Below are 20,912 nucleotides of genomic sequence, written 5' to 3'. Positions count from 1 at the left end.
GGGCGTGGCAAAGGTATATTTCTTTGGCAAGGGAAACGTGCTGGAAGAGCCATGTGTCGGTTTTGTCACACTGCCATGTGACCCACTTCTATGACCAAGCTTTTAGCCACTCTTCATAATCTCTCCCTTTTTGATTCAGCGTTCATCTCCTTCACACCTCCAAGAAGCATCTATGTTTCTATGTAACATTTTTCTATGTTAAGGGTGCTCGATGAATATGAATAGTTGTTCACTGGAGCTACAAGCTCAGACATACGATAGCAAGTTTATATTGCAGCACAGTGGCAGTGTAGTGGGGCAGCTGGTGCTCTGAATTTACCCCATTGGCACGGAGAAGCAAACTCAAAGCTCAAGTCATAATCCTGAAGTAAACATGCACGTGCAAAGTCACGTACAGTTGCATTTGCAACTGTCTCTCGGTATGTGGTCCTTCCAGTATTAGGAGGAATATAGAACAAATGGCAGCCTCCAGATTCCAGCACCGTTGATGTTTGCCATTGGCAATCCATGTGCAGAGCTTGTCTGAGGGCACAAACAGGGTTTTGTTTATACTACAGCACTGTAAAATAAAACAGGATTTAAATGGGGTGGCTGAAAGCCCATTAGTATTGCTCGATTCCATTTGTTTTGAAAGCCACATCCACTTGCCTCAGGAAAATTCTGCTAACTCCGGAACATAATATGCTAACTAGTATCACCAAGGAGTTGTGCACAGATATCCACAGGAGCACAGTTGTTACACAAGGGCTAGTAATGTTCAGTGATGAAGAATGGTAACGAAGGGAATACTGTGACAGAATTGCCCTAAATGTTAACTACACAACTTATTTATATTAATGCAAAGTAAATTGCTGCAATATATTAATGTAATAGAAATTAAAAACAGCAGTACCATGCATTAGTTATCCCCACAGACAGACAGGATGGCAGTGCACAGGCCTGATTATCCATAGCAGAGAAAAAGTCAAGCAGTGGCTTGGCACTTCCTTACAATGAGGGAAGGTACGAGTGTAAAGAGCCTGGTGCATCTGTCCCATTCATGCCTCAATTACTGGCTGAGGAATAAGTCACTTAGCCTGCCTAAGAAATTGTATTTCTCTTTTGAAAAGACGCTGGCTCCACAGGCCAGCAGCCGTCCAGCACCACACTCAAATTATCATTCTTCCTGTGAGCCTCAATCACAACCAAGAGCAATTCTGTCCTTAAACCTGACACGCACTTTCCAGCAGGGGTCACTGGATAGCTATCAGAAGTAGCAACTCTGGCTGATTTGCTTTTTTATGTTCTGAAAGGGCTGTATGACTGTAGCCAATCACCCCATTGTTCTAGCTGGAACAGCACCTTATGGTAGCATAGTGGTTATGTTACTGGACTAGTAATCCAGAGTCCTGGATGAATGATCTGGAGACATGAGTTCAAATCTCACCATGGCAGTTGGGGAATTTAAATTCAGCTAATTAAATAAATCTGGAATTTAAACAAAAATGTTAGTACCAGTAATGGTGACCATGAAACTACCGGATTGTCGTAAAAACCCATCTGGTTCACTGATGCCCTTTCGGGAAGGAAACCTGCCGTCCTTAGCTGGTCTGGCCTATGTGTGACTCCAGACCCACAGCAAATTGGTTGACTCTTAATTGCCCTCTGAAATGGTGGCTCACCTTCTCAAGGGCAATTTGGGATGGGCAATAATAAATATTGGCCTTACTAGCAACGCCACATTCTGTGAATGAATAAAAAAGCAGCTGCAGTAATATCCTGGGCAGTGCCTTTAACTATTGAGGGAGCCTAGACAATATTGCATAACACAAAGTGACATAAAAGGGAAATACATTTCCCTTTAAAACCTGCTGGTTTTAAAAAGTAATGTGACTTTTTTTCCATTTTGTTTGTTCTGTTGATTTCAGCAATAACAGCAATTCTGGGAGGGCACAGCATCAAAAGTGTGTCCGTTATTTCCTTTTGTAGAAAGCAGGTGATTATTGCCAAAGGACTCGATTGCATATATTTATTTCTGGCTTTTAGTTTAAAAAGATATGATTGAAAGATCTTTTATCAAAAAAAATCTAAAGTGTCAAAGGCTTTTTTATCCTCCTTCCCTGCGTAATTGCTACCTACTTTTAAATAGCACGTTTTAAGCCCATAATCATTCAGTTGATTTACTTAATAGTAAAGCTTAACATAATTAAATTGAAAGTGTCTAACTGATTAACCCTCTCTGACCCGTGTTAACAATCTTTAAGCTATACATAGACACACCTTCCTGTGGCCAAAGATTACATAATTATTGGAAGGGAATAATACACATTCCTCTGCCTTGTTTTGCAAAACAAATTAATTTCATTTGGTAATTATGTTCTAAGCAGTTTTTTTAAACCCCCACATTTAAAAAAAAAAAGAGTGATTTTATGAAGTATTAAGTGCAACAAGTATTTTGTTGTCGGAAATTTGGAAAAGAGAAAACATCTTTTTGAAATGAAACAGATTTGGTTGGGTGCTTAGCACTGAACCCATTTTGATTTAATTTTCAAAAGATGCCGTTTATTTTTAGTTGCTTTACCACATATTCAGTTTTACATGGTGGGGGAGGCGGGGTAGAAATGCAGGAAGAGATAAAGCCATTCCAGCGGCGCAAAGATGAAATGTCTATACAGGCAGACTGTCTTCTGTGGGGCAATCGAATAGTGGTCCCCAAGAAGGGCAGAGACACCTTCATCAATGACCTCCACAGTATCATAATGATGAAAGCGATAGCCAGATCCCACGTGTGGTGGCCCGGTATCGATGCGGACTTAGAATCCTGCGTGCACAGATGTAATACATATTCGCAGTTAAGCAATGCACCCAGGGAGGCGCCACTAAGTTTCTGGTCTTAGCCCTCCAAACCGTGGTCTAGGGTACATGTCGACTATGCAGGCCCGTTCTTGGGTAAAAAGGTTCCTTGTGGTTGTAGATGCGTACTCCAAATGGATTGAATGTGATATAATGTCGGCTAGCACGTCCGCTGCCACTACTGAAAGCCAGAGGGCCATGTTCGCCACACATGATGTCCTGGTGAGCGACAACGGGCCATGTTTTACCAGTGCTGAGTTCAAAGAATTCATGACCCGCAACGGGATCAAACATGTCACATCTGCCCCGTTTAAACCAGCGTCCAATGGTCAGGCAGAGAGAGCAGTGCAAACCATCAAGCAGGGCTTGAAGAGGGTAACGGAAGGCTCACTGCAGACTCGCCTATGCCGAGTCCTGCTTAGCTACTGCACGAGACCCCACTCGCTCACTGGGATCCCACCTGCTGAACTGCTCATGAAAAGAGCACTTAAGACAAGGCTCTCGTTAGTTCACCCTGATCTACATGAACAGGTAGAGAGCAGCCGGATTCAACAATGCACATACCATGATAGCGCCAATGTGTCACGCGAAATTGAAATCAATGATCCTGTATTTGTATTGAATTATGGACAAGGTCCTAAGTGGCTTCCCGGTACTGTCGTGGCCAAAGAGGGGAGCAGGGTGTTTCGGGTCAAACTTTCAAATGGACTCATTCACCGGAAACACTTGGACCAAATCAAACTCAGATTCACGGACTATCCTGAGCAACCCACCTCGGACCCTACCTTCTTTGACCCCCCAACATACACACCAGTGGCAACCGACACCACAGTTGGCCACAAAGCAAAACCCATCATCCACAGCAGCCCAGCAAAACCCACCACACTAGGCAGCCCAGCAAGGCCAGCTGCACAGCAGCCCAGTGAGTACCCAACAATTGATTCTCCAATACCAGCTTTCACACCAGGACGATCAACCAAGGCAAGAAGGGCCCCAGATCGACTCACATTGTAAATAGTTACACTATTGACTTTTGGGTGGGGGGGGGAGCGGAGTGTTGTTATATATGTAAACTTGTATAATACACTGTACAGCCACCAGAGGGCTCATCCTCTGGAGTCCCAAGGGATCCCATAATCCCTTGGGAGCACAGGTATTTAAGGAGGCCTCACAGGTTGGAGATCTGCAATAAAAGTCTAAGGTCACATTTTACTTTAAGCTCACAGTGTTCAGTCTGACTCTTTCTCCGTACATAACCGGGGGTGTACAGATCGAAGGTTCCCAGGCACCCCTCAGTACCCTGCCCAAGTGGTCATTATTCCTTAGTGAGTCTGGATAGTGACCACAAGCAGGTTATTCACCTAGGGCATGATGATTAGAGTTCCTCTGGTGCATCAACGAGTTTAGAAAGTGAATAGCTGAGGTCCCAGTTTTGATCCTGGGTTTGTGCTCATTTCGCTGATCTTGCTGCAATGCTGGTAGGAGCAGTACAACTGGCTCTAGGGAAGGGAAATTGACCAAGGTTCCCACTCCTGTAACTAGTCCACTGAATAAACAATGGACTCATACAGGCTGTCGGTCAAATATTATTCCTGGATGAAATTCTACTCTCCGCTCCTACATTTGTATTAGAATTCTGTCTAAATGGAAGTGATTTTAGTAAATTGAAATTTAAACAACCAAAACTTCCACTTATATAGCAAGGTTAATGTAGGAAAACTTCCCGAGGCGCTTCACAGAGACATAATCAAACAAGAATGGATGCTGAGCCAAGGAAGGAGATATTAGGAGGGGTGACCAAAAGTTTTGCCAAAGAGGTGGACTTAAGGAGGATTTTAAAGAGGAGGCAGAAGTTCAGAGGCAAGTGGGTCAAGGGAGCAGGAAATGTATACCATGGATAAATGGGATCAGAGAGGGAATGGGGCGTGTGAACCTGAGAAAGATGCAGGATCAGGGCTAGAGCATGGGGGAGCCTCAGGGGAGATTTAGAAAGTGCACCTATAAGTGACTTGGAGGAGCCTTTAGGGACGATACAGAAGGAAGTGGGGCCGAAGAAGGTAGGGGATCTGGGTGATGAGGAAACAGAGCCAGCTGAACGGATGGTCTCAGTCTTCATGAGAAAGAAGACTGTGAGCTCCTCGCACTTGTTTGAGATGAACGCAGAGGTGGTAGGGGAGAAAGGTTTAATGAGATGGTTGATTGATAGTGGAGAAAAATAGTCTGGGGTTATCTTTGGTCTCCAGGATGATCCTAGTGTAGGGGGTGGTTTTGATTGATGACTGGGAGGCCCAACAGCACTTGACGCGGTCCAGCCAGATCTGGTGATGGCTGGCTAAACCAGTTGTGCACCAGATACCCTCAAATCTGTGCCATGGACTTGAAGTGAAAATGGAGGCCATACCAGGGCGAATGTTGAGTGGAAGAGAGTTAAAGGTTTTACTGGACACAAGGCCATCAAAGGCAGAGATGAGGAAATGGTTGAAAAGATCCATAGCTTGTGACAAATGGAGAGTCAAAGGTTAGCCAGTTGAGATTTAGAAAGTGCACCTATAAGTGACTTGGAGGAGCCTTTTTTTAGGGACGGATACAGAAGGAAGTGGGGCTGAAGAGCGTAGGGGATCTGGGTGATGAGGGATACAGATTGGAGATGGCCTTGTCTATGATAGAGACCCATGGGAGCAGTGAGGTCATAGGAGATGGCAAGCCAAATTCTTTCCTGACCCAGCATCCACATATGTACACTTCCAACAGGGTTCATTGGACAGTAATCAAGAATGGGAATACTAGTCAGTTTCCCTTCCCTGAAACCTGTTGTTGTACTCCTACCACCATCTTAGCTGGTACTGCGTGGAGATCAAATTTGAGACCATCCTGATCTGTGCGAATGAGCAATTCATTTTCTAAGCTCTCTGTGGCTTCAAGGGACTGAATGGCCTCCTTCTGTTCCTATCATCCTAGTCATTGCTGCTTTAAATTGAATTTACAATGTACATCAGTGACTCTCATCTTGTAAGCATGATTGTATTGGTTGCTTTGGCAAGCAACCTTGAGGCTCTAAGTGTAGGTGTTGAAGAGCTCCAGCGAAGTGGTTTACTGGTTCCAGTTACGACAGATAATTAAAAAAATATATATTTTAAATGTGACAAGGTCGATTTGAGAATAGTTGTACACTTGCCTCCTGTGACGAGTCCACTGAATAAATAAGACTCATAAAGGACGTGCTTGTTTTTTTTTTAATAGTCAAAAAGAAACACATGCAGATAGCAGAAATCAGCCAGCTGAGTCCTGATAAATGTGTAAGTAATTTACCAAGAAATGTTATGCTTTAATTAGGATTTCTTACAGATTGCTTGTGCAAAATAACCAATTTGTACTGAAATCCATCTAATGATTCCGTCTGCAAGTGAAGCTAAATTAAACAACACAAACATCAGTTTTCTAACATATTCCTGCCTTGATGTGAAACTGAAAAATGGATTGACGATAATTAGAGTGTTGAACATTGAGAGCATGAATAAGAAAGTAAAGCATTACTGCTGTATGAAATTTCACTCTTTGCTGCTACATCTGGATTAAAGAATTCTATTTAAAGGAGTAAATAGTATGTGATTTTAGTAAATTGGAATTGCAAGTTCAGGCAGCACTTGTTTAGTGAATGACAGCTGAGCTGCTAATAAAATTGATGGTGTTTTTCATTGCTGGAATCATCCAAACAATCTAGGATTAGCCCTGGTAGTCTACAGCGTTCATTGGGGAAATCATGAGAACAGATGTGTCCCTTAACGGTGTTTTGAGTCTCTGACATCATGGCATTGCCCACATGACCATCTCATCAGTCGTAGCACCAAGAAGAGGTGAAGAGTCCAGCAAAAGGAATGGAATGGGAAGCTGGAGTGGCCTCTACCAAAGATCAGCCTACAGCAGCAATCCCCTACTGGTGGATTACAGAGCAGCAAAAGCCACTGAGATAACCCAGCAAAGCTACCCATCCATCTCCGTCATCCCAAGGAGAAATGGGATGTAAAAAGAAAATGCAAGTACTGTCCATGTTCAAATGATTAGGATGGTATCCTAACCAAGTTGACCAAGCCTAAATATTCCTGCCGTTACATGTACACAAAGTATTATAAGCCAATAAATTAGCTGAGCTGCTTAATTTCTACACAGTAAAAGTTCCATGCACCTGATGGGGAGAAACTTCACTGGCAAGTTATATAATCCAGAGACAGCAAGCAGCAGATTCCACCTTCTTGTGCCGCTTTTAATATAAACGTGGTACCCGAGTGCAAGTTGCACTCCTGAAAGGAAATCTTAAGTTTCAATCTGCAACAATCAAATACAAAAGGATGGACATTAATTAACTCACCTGAACTAAAACAGCAACAAATTGTACATTAGCCAGCCATCTAATCAGTTGGCCTGAAACACAGCCTAGATCAGATGAGATTTAAATGAATGCACAAAGGCAGCCTAGCCTGGCCAATTTAAATTGATATTGAACTAATTTAAATTATAAAATTGTGTTAGCACCACTTACTGTTTTGTGTTCAATTCATTCATGGAATGTGGGCATCACTGGCAAGGCCAGCATTGATTGTCCATTCTTAATTGCCCTTAAGGTGGTGGTGAGCCATTTTGAACCGCTGCAGCCCATGAGGTGAAGGTGTTCCCATAATGCTGTTAGGGTGGGAGTTCCAAGATTTTACTCAGTGATGATGAAGGAATGGCGATATATTTCCAAGTCAGGCTGGTGTATGACTTGGAGGGGAACTTGCAGGTGATGGTGTTCCCATGCACCTGCTGCCCTTGACTTTCTAGGTGATAGAGGTCACGGGTTTGGGAGTGATATTGAAGAAGCGTTAACGAGTTGCTGCAGTGCATCTTGTAGAGATGGTGCACACTGCAGCCATGGTGTGCCGGTGGTGCAGTGAGTGAATATTTATGGTGATGGATGAGGAGCCAAACAAGCGGGCTGCTTTGTCCTGGATGGTGTTGAGCTGCTTGAGTGTTGTTGGAGCAGCACTCATCCAGGCAAGTGGAGAGTATTCCATCACACTCCTGACTTGTGCCTTGTAGATGGTAGAAAGGCTTTGAGGAGTCAGGAGGGGAGTCACTCACTATATAGTCTCTGAACTGCTTTTAGCCGCAGTATTTATGTGGCTGGTACAGTTCAGTTTCTGGTCAATGGTGACCCCCAGGATGTTGATGGTGGGAGATTCAAGGATGCTAATGCTGTTGATTGTCAAGGGGAGATGGTTACACTCTTTCTTGTTAGAGATAGTCAATTGATTGGCATTTGTGTGGCATGAAGGTTACTTGCCACTTATCAGCCCAAGCCTGAATGTTGTCCAGGTCTTACTGCATGTGGGCATGGACTGCTTCATTATCTGACAAGTTGCAAATGGAATTGAATACTGTGCAGTCATCAACAAACATCCCCACTTCTGACCTTATGATGGAGGGAAGGGCATTGATGAAGCAGCTGAAGATGGTTGGACCTAGGATACTGCCCTGAGGAACACCAGCAGTGATGTCCTGGGGCTAAGATGATTGGCTGCCAATGACTATAACCGTCTTCCTTTGTGCTAGGTATGACTCTAGCCAGTGGAGCGTTTTCCCCCCCCGATTCCCACTGACTTCAATTTTACTAGGGCTCCTTGATGCCACGCTCGGTTAAATGCTGCCTTGATGTCAAGGGCAGTCACTCTCACCTCGCCTCTGGAATTCAGCTCCTTTGTCCATGTTTTGACCAAGGATGTAATGAGGTCTGGAGCTAAGTGGTCCTGACGGAACCCAAACTGAGTATTGGTGAGTAAGCGCCACTTGATATTACTGTCGAAGACCCCTTCTACCACGTTGCTGAGATTGAGAGTAGGCTGATGGAGCGGTAATTGGCTGGATTGGATTTGTCCTGCTTTTTGTGGACAGAACATACCTGGGCAATTTTCCACTTTGTTGGGTAGATGCCAATGTTGTAGCTTGGCTTGAGGTGTGGCTAGTTCTGGAGCACAAGGGTTCAGCATTACAACCAGGAAGTTGTCGGGGTCCATAGCCTGTGCTCAGCCATTTCTTGATATCACATGGAGTGAATTGTATCAGCTGAAACTGGCTTCTGTCATAGTGGGCTCCTCAGGAGGAGGCTGAGATGAATAATCCACTCGGCACTTTTGGCTGAAGATGGTTGCAAACGCTTCAGCCTTGTCTTTTGCACTTGCATGCTGGGCTCCGCTATCATTGAGGATGGGGATATTCATGGAGCCGCCTCCTCCTGTTGTTTAATTTTCCTCCGCCATTCACGACTGGATGTGGCAGGACTGCAGAGCTTTGATCTGATCCATTGGTTGTCAGATCACTTAGCTCTGTCAATAGCATGCTGTTGTTTAGCATGCATAAGGCCTGTGTTGCAGCTTCCCCAGTTTGGCACCTCATTTTTAGGTATGCCTGGTGCTGCTCCTGGCATGCTCTTCTACACTCCTCATTAAACCAGGTTTGGTCACCTGGCTTGATGAATGAGGGATATGCCAGGCCATGAGGTTACAGATTATGGTGAAATACAATTCTGCTGCTGCTGATGGCCCACAGCGCCTCATGGATGCCCAGTTTTGAGCAGCTAGATCTATTCTGAATCTATCCCATTTAGCACGGTGGCAGTGCCACACAACACGATGGAGGATATCCTCAGTGTGAAGCCAGGACTTTGTCTCCACAATGACTGTGCGGCGGTCACTGCTACCAATACTGTCATGGACAGATGCATCTGCGACAGGTCGATTGGTGAGGACGAGGTCAAGAAGGTTTTTCTCTCATGTTGGTTCTCTTGCAGTGGCTTGGCTACCTCATCTGGCTCTCTTTGCACAGTTCAAACCTGGAGCACTGATGTTTGATGTGCTTTAGTCAGTGGCTGCTGATCTTGCTGTTCTTCACTGGTCATCATTGAACAATCAAATTGGTTTGTCAACAATATTAGAACTAACTTCCGTTTTTTTTAAATCTGCTTAGGGATAAATGTAAGAAAAGAGAAGAATTGAGCATTCTTGAACGGAAAATGCAAAAGGAGGGCATTCATCAGTGTACTAGGTTTGGGGAAAGTGGGTCAGGTATATAAACCTTTTAGAGGCTGTATATTTCTGAAAGGAAATCAAAGAACATTGTTTGGATCACCAACTACAGACATTCCTACTCACTGTGCTTTGTAGCTATTGACAAGCAGAAGTGAAGAACTCTCTGTATTAATCTATTCAAAGCCACCTTGATACTTGGCTGTACCATATTCAGTTAACAGCCCTAAAGATTTGTATGTCCAGATCAGATGCTCATACTTTCCGAGGACACCTGCAGATCTGAGCCCCACTTTAATTGATGCAGCATGTGCCCATGGTATGGTGCATTTATGGCGGCCGTGCTGAATTTTTGTAATCAATGGCCATTTCTCCCCCTATTTTGAATAGTTTACTGTCACAGGCAACGTTTATCTAAAGAGCTTGGATTGTAGTGTACTTCATGAGAATTCCAGTGAGGCAGTAGCTCTTAAAGAGTTGCAGCTCCCTGTTAAAAGGGAACTAATGCCACAGCAAAGTGGAGTGACTACAGGAACAGGATTGGCTGTAAGGCCATGGATTTTGAATAGTTCTGCTTATGCTTGATGTCAAGGCTCACAATCCTTAGGGCCACCAAAGTTCTGGTTGTGACTACTGAATTGATTAGATCTGAAAATCAAAACTACTTCAAATTAAGACCAAGTTTACCACTAGTTTACATTGTAACAGGGCAGAAAATGTTCTGAATTTTTCCTGAAGTGGCATCTGTGGTTGTTTTTTCTTTGCAGGCTGCAACAGTTGGACCAGCACAGTCAGGCCAGCGCACAGCAGGTGGTGGAACTACTGCACAAGCACAACGAGCTGATAAAAGAAAGACAAATCCTGTTGGAAAAAGTGCAGTGCCTGAAATCATCAGGAAATGTCACAGGCAAAGTAGGACTCATCTGTTTATCTCTACCATATTAATCCGAGATTACTTTAGTAAACAAATGATATTAGTCACAGCCAATCCCAGTGTTGCATTTTAGGTGCAAGAGAGCAGTCTTGACAGCCACCTCATGTACCTTACTGACACAGTCTAATCCATGTACAGGTGAACAACAGTTGAAGGGAGAGGCCTTCATTGTTCAAAGTACTCCCAACATTTTGTATTCAAGAAACAAACCGGCACAAATATCATAATCCCGATATTGACGGGCGGGTTGTGTAAAGGGGGAGCAGGCTGTGGCACTTTAACTCCACAGTGTGCGTCGTTTTTCTCCAACAGGCTCCCCGCCCGTAAGCGAGCCTCTTGGCCCACAAGCAGTGCTGCAAAGGTGCTTACCGTTTCCCCAAAGCTGTTCTCACCTTCCTTGAGTGCTGGGTTTCCCAGAGAAACCCGGCTGACCAGGGTTAAACCTGTAAAACAGGCTAAATTATAATATTTAAATTGCCAACCTGCCCCCTGGGAGCGTTAAATCAGGAGTGAGACGGGTTGAGATCAGGGTTTAGATTTTTTTTAAAATTATATCTCAACCCACCTGTTTTTGGGGTTAAAATTACCTACAATGCTTTTTTTAAAAGTCAGTTTTCTCACCTGTACAGAAACTCACCGGGTTCGGTCTCTGACCGACTCACCGGGTTCGGTCTCTGACCGACTCACCGGGTCCGGTCTCTGACCGACTCACCGGGTCCGGTCTCCCCACCGACTCACCGGGTCCGGTCTCCCCACCGACTCACCGGGTCCGGTCTCCCCACCGACTCACCGGGTCCGGTCTCCCCACCGACTCACCGGGTCCGGTCTCCCCACCGACTCACCGGGTCCGGTCTCCCCACCGACTCACCGGGTTCGGTCTCCCCACCGGGTTCGGTCTCCCCACCGACAACGGTCTCTGACCGACTCACCGGGTCCGGTCTCCCCACCGACAACGGTCTCTGACCGACTCACCGGGTTCGGTCTCCCCACCGACTCACCGGGTTCGGTCTCCCCACCGACTCACCGGGTCCGGTCTCCCCACCGACTCACCGGGTCCGGTCTGCCCACCGACTCACCGGGTCCGGTCTCTGACCGACTCACCGGGTCTGGTCTCCCCACCGACTCACCGGGTTCGGTCTCCGACCGACTCACCGGGTCGACTCACCGGGTCCGGTCTCTGACCGACTCACCGGGTCCGGTCTCCCCACCGACTCACCGGGTTCGGTCTCTGACCGGGTCGACTCACCGGGTCCAGTCTCCCCACCGACTCACCGGGTTCGGTCTCCCCACCGACTCACCGGGTCCGGTCTCCCCACCGACTCACCGGGTTCGGTCTCTGACCGACTCACCGGGTCGACTCACCGGGTCCGGTCTCCCCACCGACTCACCGGGTCCGGTCTCCCCACCGACACACCGGGTTCGGTCTCTGACCGACTCACCGGGTCCGGTCTCCCCACCGACACACCGGGTACGGTCTCTGACCGACTCACCGGGTTCGGTCTCCCCACCGACTCACCGGGTTCGGTCTCCTCACCGGGTTCGGTCTCCCCACCGACTCACCGGGTTCGGTCTCCTCACCGGGTTCGGTCTCCCCAACGACTCACCGGGTTCGGTCTCCCCAACCGACTCACCGGGTTCGGTCTCCTCACCGGGTTCGGTCTCCCCACCGACTCACCGGGTTCGGTCTCTGACCGACTCACCGGGTTCCGTCTCTGACCGACTCACCGGGTTCCGTCTCCCCACCGAGTCCAGTCTCCACACCGACTCACGGGGTTCGGTCTCCATACCGACTCACCGGGTTCGGTCTCCCCGCCGACTCACGGGGTTCGGTCTCCACACCGACTCACCGGGTCCGGTCTCCACGCCGACTCACGGGGTTCGGTCTCCACGCCGACTCACCGGGTTCGGTCTCCACGCCGACTCACCGGGTTCGGTCTCCCCACCGACTCACCGGGTTCGGTCTCCCCACCGACTCACCGGGTCCGGTCTCCCCACCGACTCACCGGGTCCGGTCTGCCCACCGACTCACCGGGTCCGGTCTCTGACCGACTCACCGGGTCTGGTCTCCCCACCGACTCACCGGGTTCGGTCTCCGACCGACTCACCGGGTCGACTCACCGGGTCCGGTCTCTGACCGACTCACCGGGTCCGGTCTCCCCACCGACTCACCGGGTTCGGTCTCTGACCGGGTCGACTCACCGGGTCCAGTCTCCCCACCGACTCACCGGGTCCGGTCTCCCCACCGGGTTCGGTCTCTGACCGACTCACCGGGTCGACTCACCGGGTCCGGTCTCCCCACCGACTCACCGGGTCCGGTCTCCCCACCGACACACCGGGTTCGGTCTCTGACCGACTCACCGGGTCCGGTCTCCCCACCGACACACCGGGTACGGTCTCTGACCGACTCACCGGGTTCGGTCTCCCCACCGACTCACCGGGTTCGGTCTCCTCACCGGGTTCGGTCTCCCCACCGACTCACCGGGTTCGGTCTCCTCACCGGGTTCGGTCTCCCCAACGACTCACCGGGTTCGGTCTCCCCAACCGACTCACCGGGTTCGGTCTCCTCACCGGGTTCGGTCTCCCCACCGACTCACCGGGTTCGGTCTCTGACCGACTCACCGGGTTCCGTCTCTGACCGACTCACCGGGTTCCGTCTCCCCACCGAGTCCAGTCTCCACACCGACTCACGGGGTTCGGTCTCCATACCGACTCACCGGGTTCGGTCTCCCCGCCGACTCACGGGGTTCGGTCTCCACACCGACTCACCGGGTCCGGTCTCCACGCCGACTCACGGGGTTCGGTCTCCACGCCGACTCACCGGGTTCGGTCTCCACGCCGACTCACCGGGTTCGGTCTCTGACCGACTCACCGGGTCCGGTCTCCCCACCGACTCACCGGGTCCGGTCTCCCCACCGACCGACTCACCGGGTCCGGTCTCCCCACCGACTCTGGTCTCCCCACCGACTCACCGGGTCCGGTCTCCCTACCGACTCACCGGGTCCGGTCTCCCCACCGACTCACCGGGTCCGGTCTCCCCACCGACTCACCGGGTCCGGTCTCCCCACCGACTCACCGGGTCCGGTCTCCCCACCGACTCACCGGGTCCGGTCTCCCCACCGACTCACCGGGTCCGGTCTCCCCACCGACTCACCGGGTTCGGTCTCCCCACCGACTCACCGGGTTCGGTCTCTGACCGACTCACCGGGTTCGGTCTCCACACCGACTCACCGGGTTCGGTCTCCATACCGACTCACCGGGTTCGGTCTCCCCACCGACTCACCGGGTTCGGTCTCCCCACCGACTCACCGGGTTCGGTCTCCACGCCGACTCACCGGGTTCGGTCTCCACGCCGACTCACCGGGTTCGGTCTCCACACCGACTCACCGGGTTCGGTCTCCACACCGACTCACCGGGTTCGGTCTCCACGCCGACTCACCGGGTTCGGTCTCCACACCGACTCACCGGGTTCGGTCTCCACGCCGACTCACCGGGTTCGGTCTCCACGCCGACTCACCGGGTTCGGTCTCCACGCCGACTCACCGGGTTCGGTCTCTGACCGACTCAACGGGTTCGGTCCCTGACCGACTCCTTTACCAAGATGGCATCTGGTGTCTTGCACTAAATGCAGGCTAAACTGCCATTTCAGCGTAAGATCTCATCTTGGACACCTCGGAGGCTGTTTAGCGTCTAAAATATCCAGGGAAAATCACCTCCTTAGTGTCTTAGACCTCCAGCTAGTCTTGGAAGTAACGCGCATCCATGATTGAGAGGTTCTGAATGGAACTGGATGCTCACAGATTGTCCTAATCACAGCTAACTCCTTAGTTGTCTGACAAAGTAGAAATACTCTGGAAAAACTCTGGGTTAGGAAGATCCAAAAAGAATTCTTCACAATCAGTCAAAGCTGTCAATCAAAGTGAGGGTTAAAGGCACAAAGCACAGGTTTCCTGATCAATTTTTTAATATCTGTAGAATAAAGCAACACTGTCACAATGGGTCATTCTCACCCCTCCCAATGGAACGGCAATACAGATGATGCTTGGCATTTATAATACTTGTTAAGTAATCTGCATAAACAGAGGTCAGACACTCACTTTGAAGTGTGTGGATTTGCTCCTCTTGCAGAAGCAGACTGCTCCCAGCTGCCACAGAAAACTAATATTTCATCAGATACAGAACTGACATCGTTGCAAATTTCCATCAAAATATAGAATATGTAGATTCCCAAGATCTGAAATGGGACAAACCCCTGATCGGACACAGCTGCTTCTGGTGGGAGCTGTCTATCTGGGGGAATTCTCAGTGTGATAGTCAGCAGAGGATGGAATTGAGACTCTGGTCTCCTGCTCCATGACACAGCTGCATAAATACACTGCAGTACCAGGCACCATGGCAGTACGGTCACTGGCCTCCTGCCTTCAGATTTACTGCATGTTTCTACCACACTTGGTTGAAGAATTAGTATGACCTGCCTTGACGCCTCCCTCCAGTTTAATATTAGATCAGTCCATGTCTCACTGCATGCATCACTATGTAACTAAGCATAATAACTAACTTTGGGGGGAAAAATTTAACTTAATTTTCTTTGCTTTAATTAATTGACTCCAGTATCTTCATTATTTTGGAGCTACATTTATGCACTTGAGACTGCGTGTTTTTTTTCCATCAACATCTGCTGCTCATATTAGCTCCAATGGTTCCTGGTCTAGACACAGAGCTGACTTTAGTACAAGTAAACCAACCTTCCTCCAACAGCAGTGAAAATTTCTGGATCAATACCAATGTGTATTTGTTAGTCTAGAGATTATTTAATAATCAAGGACTTAAATATAAAAGGGCAGGATTGAAATTATTTAAAAACTAAATTTTAGAAAGCAGTATAACCAGTAATTGGAATATCACGATGGTTTTTAATTTGCAGTAAACTTAGCTGAGAAATATTGCTGTGAAAGTATTGTCCTACAACCCTTTATTTTAACCCATATTGTAAAGACAAGAGTGCAGCATCACTGTGTGTGCACATTGTGGTGTCAAATGTCATGCTTAGTTTCAGAGAGGGGAAATCAGTGCTGTTGCCTTACAGCAATATTTAGTGCTGGTGTGGGTTAGACCAGCCAATTCTGAATGGGCAAGCCAGATCTTTCTGCCTGTCTGGTTGATATTCTGAAGTACCAAACAAGTATTATAGCTGCACTTTAATTTTAGAGCATGTTTGTCTCCTGCCTATTTGACGTTTTGATAGCAGCACGTTTGAAAGTCAGGCACTGAGTGCCATCTAATCTCATGCAATTGTAAATGTACAGTCTACTTGAAAATCACAATTCAAATTATTGGATAATTCAATTTTTTTAGTGCTTAAAAAACAACTCTGAATTATCAGGAGTAGATCGTAATTGTATAAAAGCTGCTTTGAGATTGTTATAAATGTGTCATTTACTCAACGCATTGTGTGTGAGACTGAACTGTGAAGGTCAGAATGTGAGTGTGAATATTGATTTTGTGTTCCTGTTAGAAAGTCATTAATAACAGGTTACTTACAGGAGGGCTACGACAGAGGCAAGATTCTGGTCAAAGAGTGGGAAAAAAATCTGATTAAAATATTACGAAAGTTGCCAAACATGGAATAACCATTAGGTTTAGGTCTTTATAAAAAGGTAATAGAAAAAAAATGGCAGATTGAGTGTTGAGCTGCAAGATAACTCTTCTGTTACTATCTGAACTCTGAAGGTCAGATACTAACTGCAAGCTGACTGCTGCATCATCTGTTTCACAGAACGGGCCAGTAAATGTGACTTGCTTTCCTTCATTTCTTTCTCTCTTTCTCTAATCTATCCAGAAGGAATCCAAACTTTGAAATGAAACCAGAAATGCCAGAAATACACAGCAAATCAGTCAGCATCCAAAAAAGAAAAGACAGGTTAATGTTCTGCTTTTATTTCATACTCCCAACATTTACTTCAAATTTGTTGCATTTTATATTTCCACCTTTCGCCTTAAAAATTTTGTTCTTACAGACAAGATATTCTTGTTTTTGTCCAAACATCCATCACATAGGACAATAATGTTGATAGAGTTTATATAACAACTGAGTTTTACCAGAATGTTCTTTACTGTAAAAACTGTCTTGAACATGACATCTGCATCATCATTGATATCCCTCTCCTCATGCGAACACAAGTTCTTGCTTCAAATCAAGAAATTCCTGATGATATTCGTTGCTTGATTTTCCCCAATGAAATTGCACCAGAACTGCACTTCTGCCTGTCAGTGTAACTCTGCCGAAAACCAGCCCCATTGTCCTCAGGGCACCATTATGACCTATTTATGGTAAACTGCTTCTATTAGCGCCATTTAATGGCCAATTTGTTTCATGGGGTCGGGTGTTGGGACACGCATAAAAGAATCCAGTGCTGTTGCAGCAACTGAAAAGGCCGAGGCAGCCATTTTGTGTCGGTAACAATATGGTAGTGTTATGATGTGGTGCTTCTTCGGGACACCGAGCGCACAAATTTAAAGCTCTTAAACTGAGGTGTTACTGTCTAATCTGGCAAAGGATCACCTCGCTTTTCAGGGCAAGGGGCATGATCCAGGAAAGAGAAGGCTTTGATGGTGAGTGCCATGTCACCCCTATTAAGGAGTGCCTTCTGAAATGTGGGTGTCATCCTATATGATTGGCATGCAGATAGCTTTCACACTCTACAGGGGGGAACAGCCCACAACCAAAGACAAGTAGGTACTGCCTCAGTCCCACAGGACTCCTGCTGCAAATCATCAGTCAGTCACCTTAGAACCATCTGCCACTGTAGGGAAAGTAGGCTGATTGAAAGAGAATGCAAATATAGGCACCAAGAGGCGATAAGTTGTCTTTAAACAGCAGGAAAGTTATCAGTGAGATGTTTTTGTTACTGACGGGATATGTGCAGAATATGTGGTAAGTGGGAGAATGTCGGCACAAAATGATACACACATTGGAACTTTGATAGTTGAGGAGGAAAGCTTAATGTCAGTAAGTGACTGAGCTAATTTTTTTGCTAATAATGTTAGGATTCAAGACCATGATCCTCGAGTAGGCTTGATCTTCGGACCTTAATACAACTCCGCTGCTGGAGCACAAAAGTCAGGCACATAGTCTTGATCTCTAAGCTGGCCCAGTCTCGCTCCACTGCACCCTTTTCCAATCCTTCATTCCTGCTCTTCCAACTCTAGTCTACTGTATGTTCCCCATCCCTCTGCTCTACCAAAGGTGGCACAGCAGCAGCATTCTCACCCCCACACTCTGGATCTACCTTGTTTCATCTTCATCCACCTTCAAAAAACCCTTTAAAACCTGTATCTTCGACAACACCTTCAATTAGCTCCTTGGGTCCAACCCCAAAAGGTGAAATTCCATCTTGTTGGCTGCACACCCAACCATATAGTCGAAAATGGTATAGCGTGGCCCATGGACCCCAAATAAATTAATCTTGCAGAAATGTGCTACCCTTGACCATTTCCTCCAACCCAGTCCCATAGCTAAACCCTCTTTCATCTTTCTAAGCTCTAACTATGATGTGCCTCTTCAGTCCAGTTTCCACGGTGGCCCCAGCACCAAGATCTGTGACGATACCTTCTGTGACAACAGCCATGACATATTATCCTCCTTAATCTCTCTATGATGTTTAACATCAGGGCTCGGAATTAAACATTGCAGGGTATAAAATATTTAGAAAAGATGGAGGGGGAGAAAAGGGTGGAGTAGCTGTACTTATTAGGGATAACATAATGGTAGTAGAGAAAAGTGACGCAGCTAGATAAAAATAGAATCCATATGGATAGAGATAAAAGATAATAAAGGATCAATCACGCCAATAGGTGTGGTCGACAGACCACCCAAATAATGGAAGGGAGGTGGAGGAAAAAATATGCAAATGAGTAAAAAAACAATAATAATCATGGGGGATTTCATCTACCCCGATATTAATTGGACAGAAGAGTTAAGTATAGGGGATAGGGGAATGGAGTTCCTACAATGCATACAGGCCCAACAAGGGAGGATTTGCTATTGGATCTAGTAATGGTGAATGAACTAGAGCAGATAAGAGAATTCAAAGTAGGGGAACATCAAGGCAATAGTGATCATAATAGAATACTTTCAGATGATAATTGAGAAGGACATAAGTATGATGAATAAGTATGGGTAACAGATTGGAGAAAAGCTGATTGAGGGACTGAGAATAGAACTTGGTAAAATAAAATGGGCAACAATACTGGCAAAAACGATGTAGAACAGCAATGTGAAACATTTAAAACGGCGTTCAACAGAATGCAGGAACAATATATTCTGTTAAATGGAAAAAACAAACTAAACATCAATGAGACTCCATGGATAAATAAAGCCATAAGGGAACAATTGAGGATAAGGAAAGAAGCATACATTAAGTACTTCCGAATGTACTAGGGGACAGTGGGTCTAGTGAGAATGAGGAACTGAAAGATATCCTTATTAGTCGGGAAATTGTGTTAGGGAAATTGATGGGATTAAAGGCCGATAAATCCCCGGGTCCTGATAGTCTGCATCCCAGAGTATTTGAGGAAATGGCCCTTGAAATAGTGGATGCATTGGTGATCATTTTCCAACAATCTATCGACTCTGGATCAGTTCCTATGGACTGGAGGGTAGCTAATGTAACGGCACTTTTTAAAAAAGGAGGGAGAGAGAAAGCGGGTAATTATAGACCGGTTAGCCTGACATCAGTAGTGGATAAAATGTTGAAATCAATCATTAAGGATGAAATAGCAGCCCGTTTGGAAAGCAGTGACAGGATCGGGCCGAGTCAGCATGGATTTATAAAAGGGAAATCATGCTTGACGAATCTTCTGGAATTTTTTGAGGATGTAACTAGTAGAGTGGACAAGGGAGAACCAGTGGATGTGGTGTATTTGGTCTTTCAAAAGGCTTTTGACAAGGTCCCGCACAAGAGATTGGTGTACAAAATCAAAGCACATGGTATTGGGAGTAATGTACTGACGTGGATAGAGAACTCGTTGGCAGACAGGAAGCAGAGAATTGGGATAAACGGGTCCTTTTCAGAATGACAGGCAGTGACTAGTGGAGTGCCGCAGGGTTCAGTGTTGGGACCCCAGCTCTTTACAATATACATTAACGATTTAGATGAAGGAATAGAGTGTAATATCTCCCAAGTTTGCGGATGACACTAAACTGGGTGGCGGTGTGAACTGTGAGGAGGACGCTAAGAGGCTGCAGGGTGACTTGGACAGATTAGGTGAGTGGGCAAATACATGGCAGATGCAGTATAATATGGATAAATGTGAGGTTATCCATTTTGGGGGCAAAAACACGAAGGCAGAATATTATCTGAATGCCGGCAGACTAGAAAAAGGGGAGATGCAACGAGACCTGGGTGTCATGGTTCATCAGTCATTGAAAGTTGGCATACAGGTACAGCAGGCGGTGAAGAAGGCAAATGATATGTTGGCCTTCATAGCTAGGGGATTTGAATATAGGAGCAGGGAGGTCTTACTGCAGTTGTACAGGGCCTTAAGTGAGGCCTCACCTGGAATATCGTGTTCAGTTTTGGTCTCCTAGTCTGAGGAAGGACGTTCTTGCTATTGAGGGAGTGAAGGTTCACCAGACTGATTCCAGAGATAGCTGGGCTGTCATATGAGGAGAGACTGGATCAACTGGGCCTTTATTCACTGGAGTTTAGAAGGATGAGAGGGGATCTCATAGAAACATATAAGATTCTGATGGGACTGGACAGGTTAGACGCGGGAAGAATGTTCTCGATGTTGGGGAAGTCCAGAACCAGGGGACATAGTCTTAGGATAAGGGGTAGGCCATTTAGGACTGAGATGAGGAGAAACTTCTTCACTCAGAGTTGTTGACCTATGGAATTCCCTGCCGCAGAGAGTTGTTGATGCCAGTTCGTTGGATATATTCAAGAGGGAGTTAGATATGGCCCTTATGGTTAAGGGGATCAAGGGGTATGGAGAGAAAGCAGGAAAGGGGTACTGAAGCAATGATCAGCCATGATCTTATTGAATGGCGGTGCAGGCTCAAAGGGCCGAATGGCCTACTCCTGCACCTA

The 20,912-nt window shown here is 46.7% G+C and overlaps 1 protein-coding gene across 4 annotated transcripts in view; it reads left to right on the top strand.

The window, feature by feature from the left end:
* sdccag8 (SHH signaling and ciliogenesis regulator sdccag8) overlaps positions 1-20,912 on the top strand; it is a 505,046-nt gene that overhangs the window by 468,693 nt on the left and 15,441 nt on the right. For 2 of the 4 annotated variants that reach the window (XR_011594991.1, XR_011594989.1), the window contains 2 exons: positions 10,658-10,802; positions 16,661-16,741. Coding sequence is in view for 1 of the 4 variants with exons in the window: in XM_070889222.1 (XP_070745323.1) it covers positions 10,658-10,802 (145 nt within the window). In the remaining 3 variants the exon portion in view is untranslated. The remainder of the gene's footprint in view (positions 1-10,657; positions 10,803-16,660; positions 16,742-20,912) is intronic. The other 2 variants (XR_011594990.1, XM_070889222.1) reach the window with 2 other exon arrangements.

This window comes from Pristiophorus japonicus, chromosome 9, assembly GCF_044704955.1.
Source record: "Pristiophorus japonicus isolate sPriJap1 chromosome 9, sPriJap1.hap1, whole genome shotgun sequence".
Taxonomy (NCBI): Eukaryota; Metazoa; Chordata; class Chondrichthyes; family Pristiophoridae; genus Pristiophorus; species Pristiophorus japonicus.
Note: the sequence above shows the minus strand (reverse complement) of the source record. Positions and strands in the feature narration are given on the sequence as shown.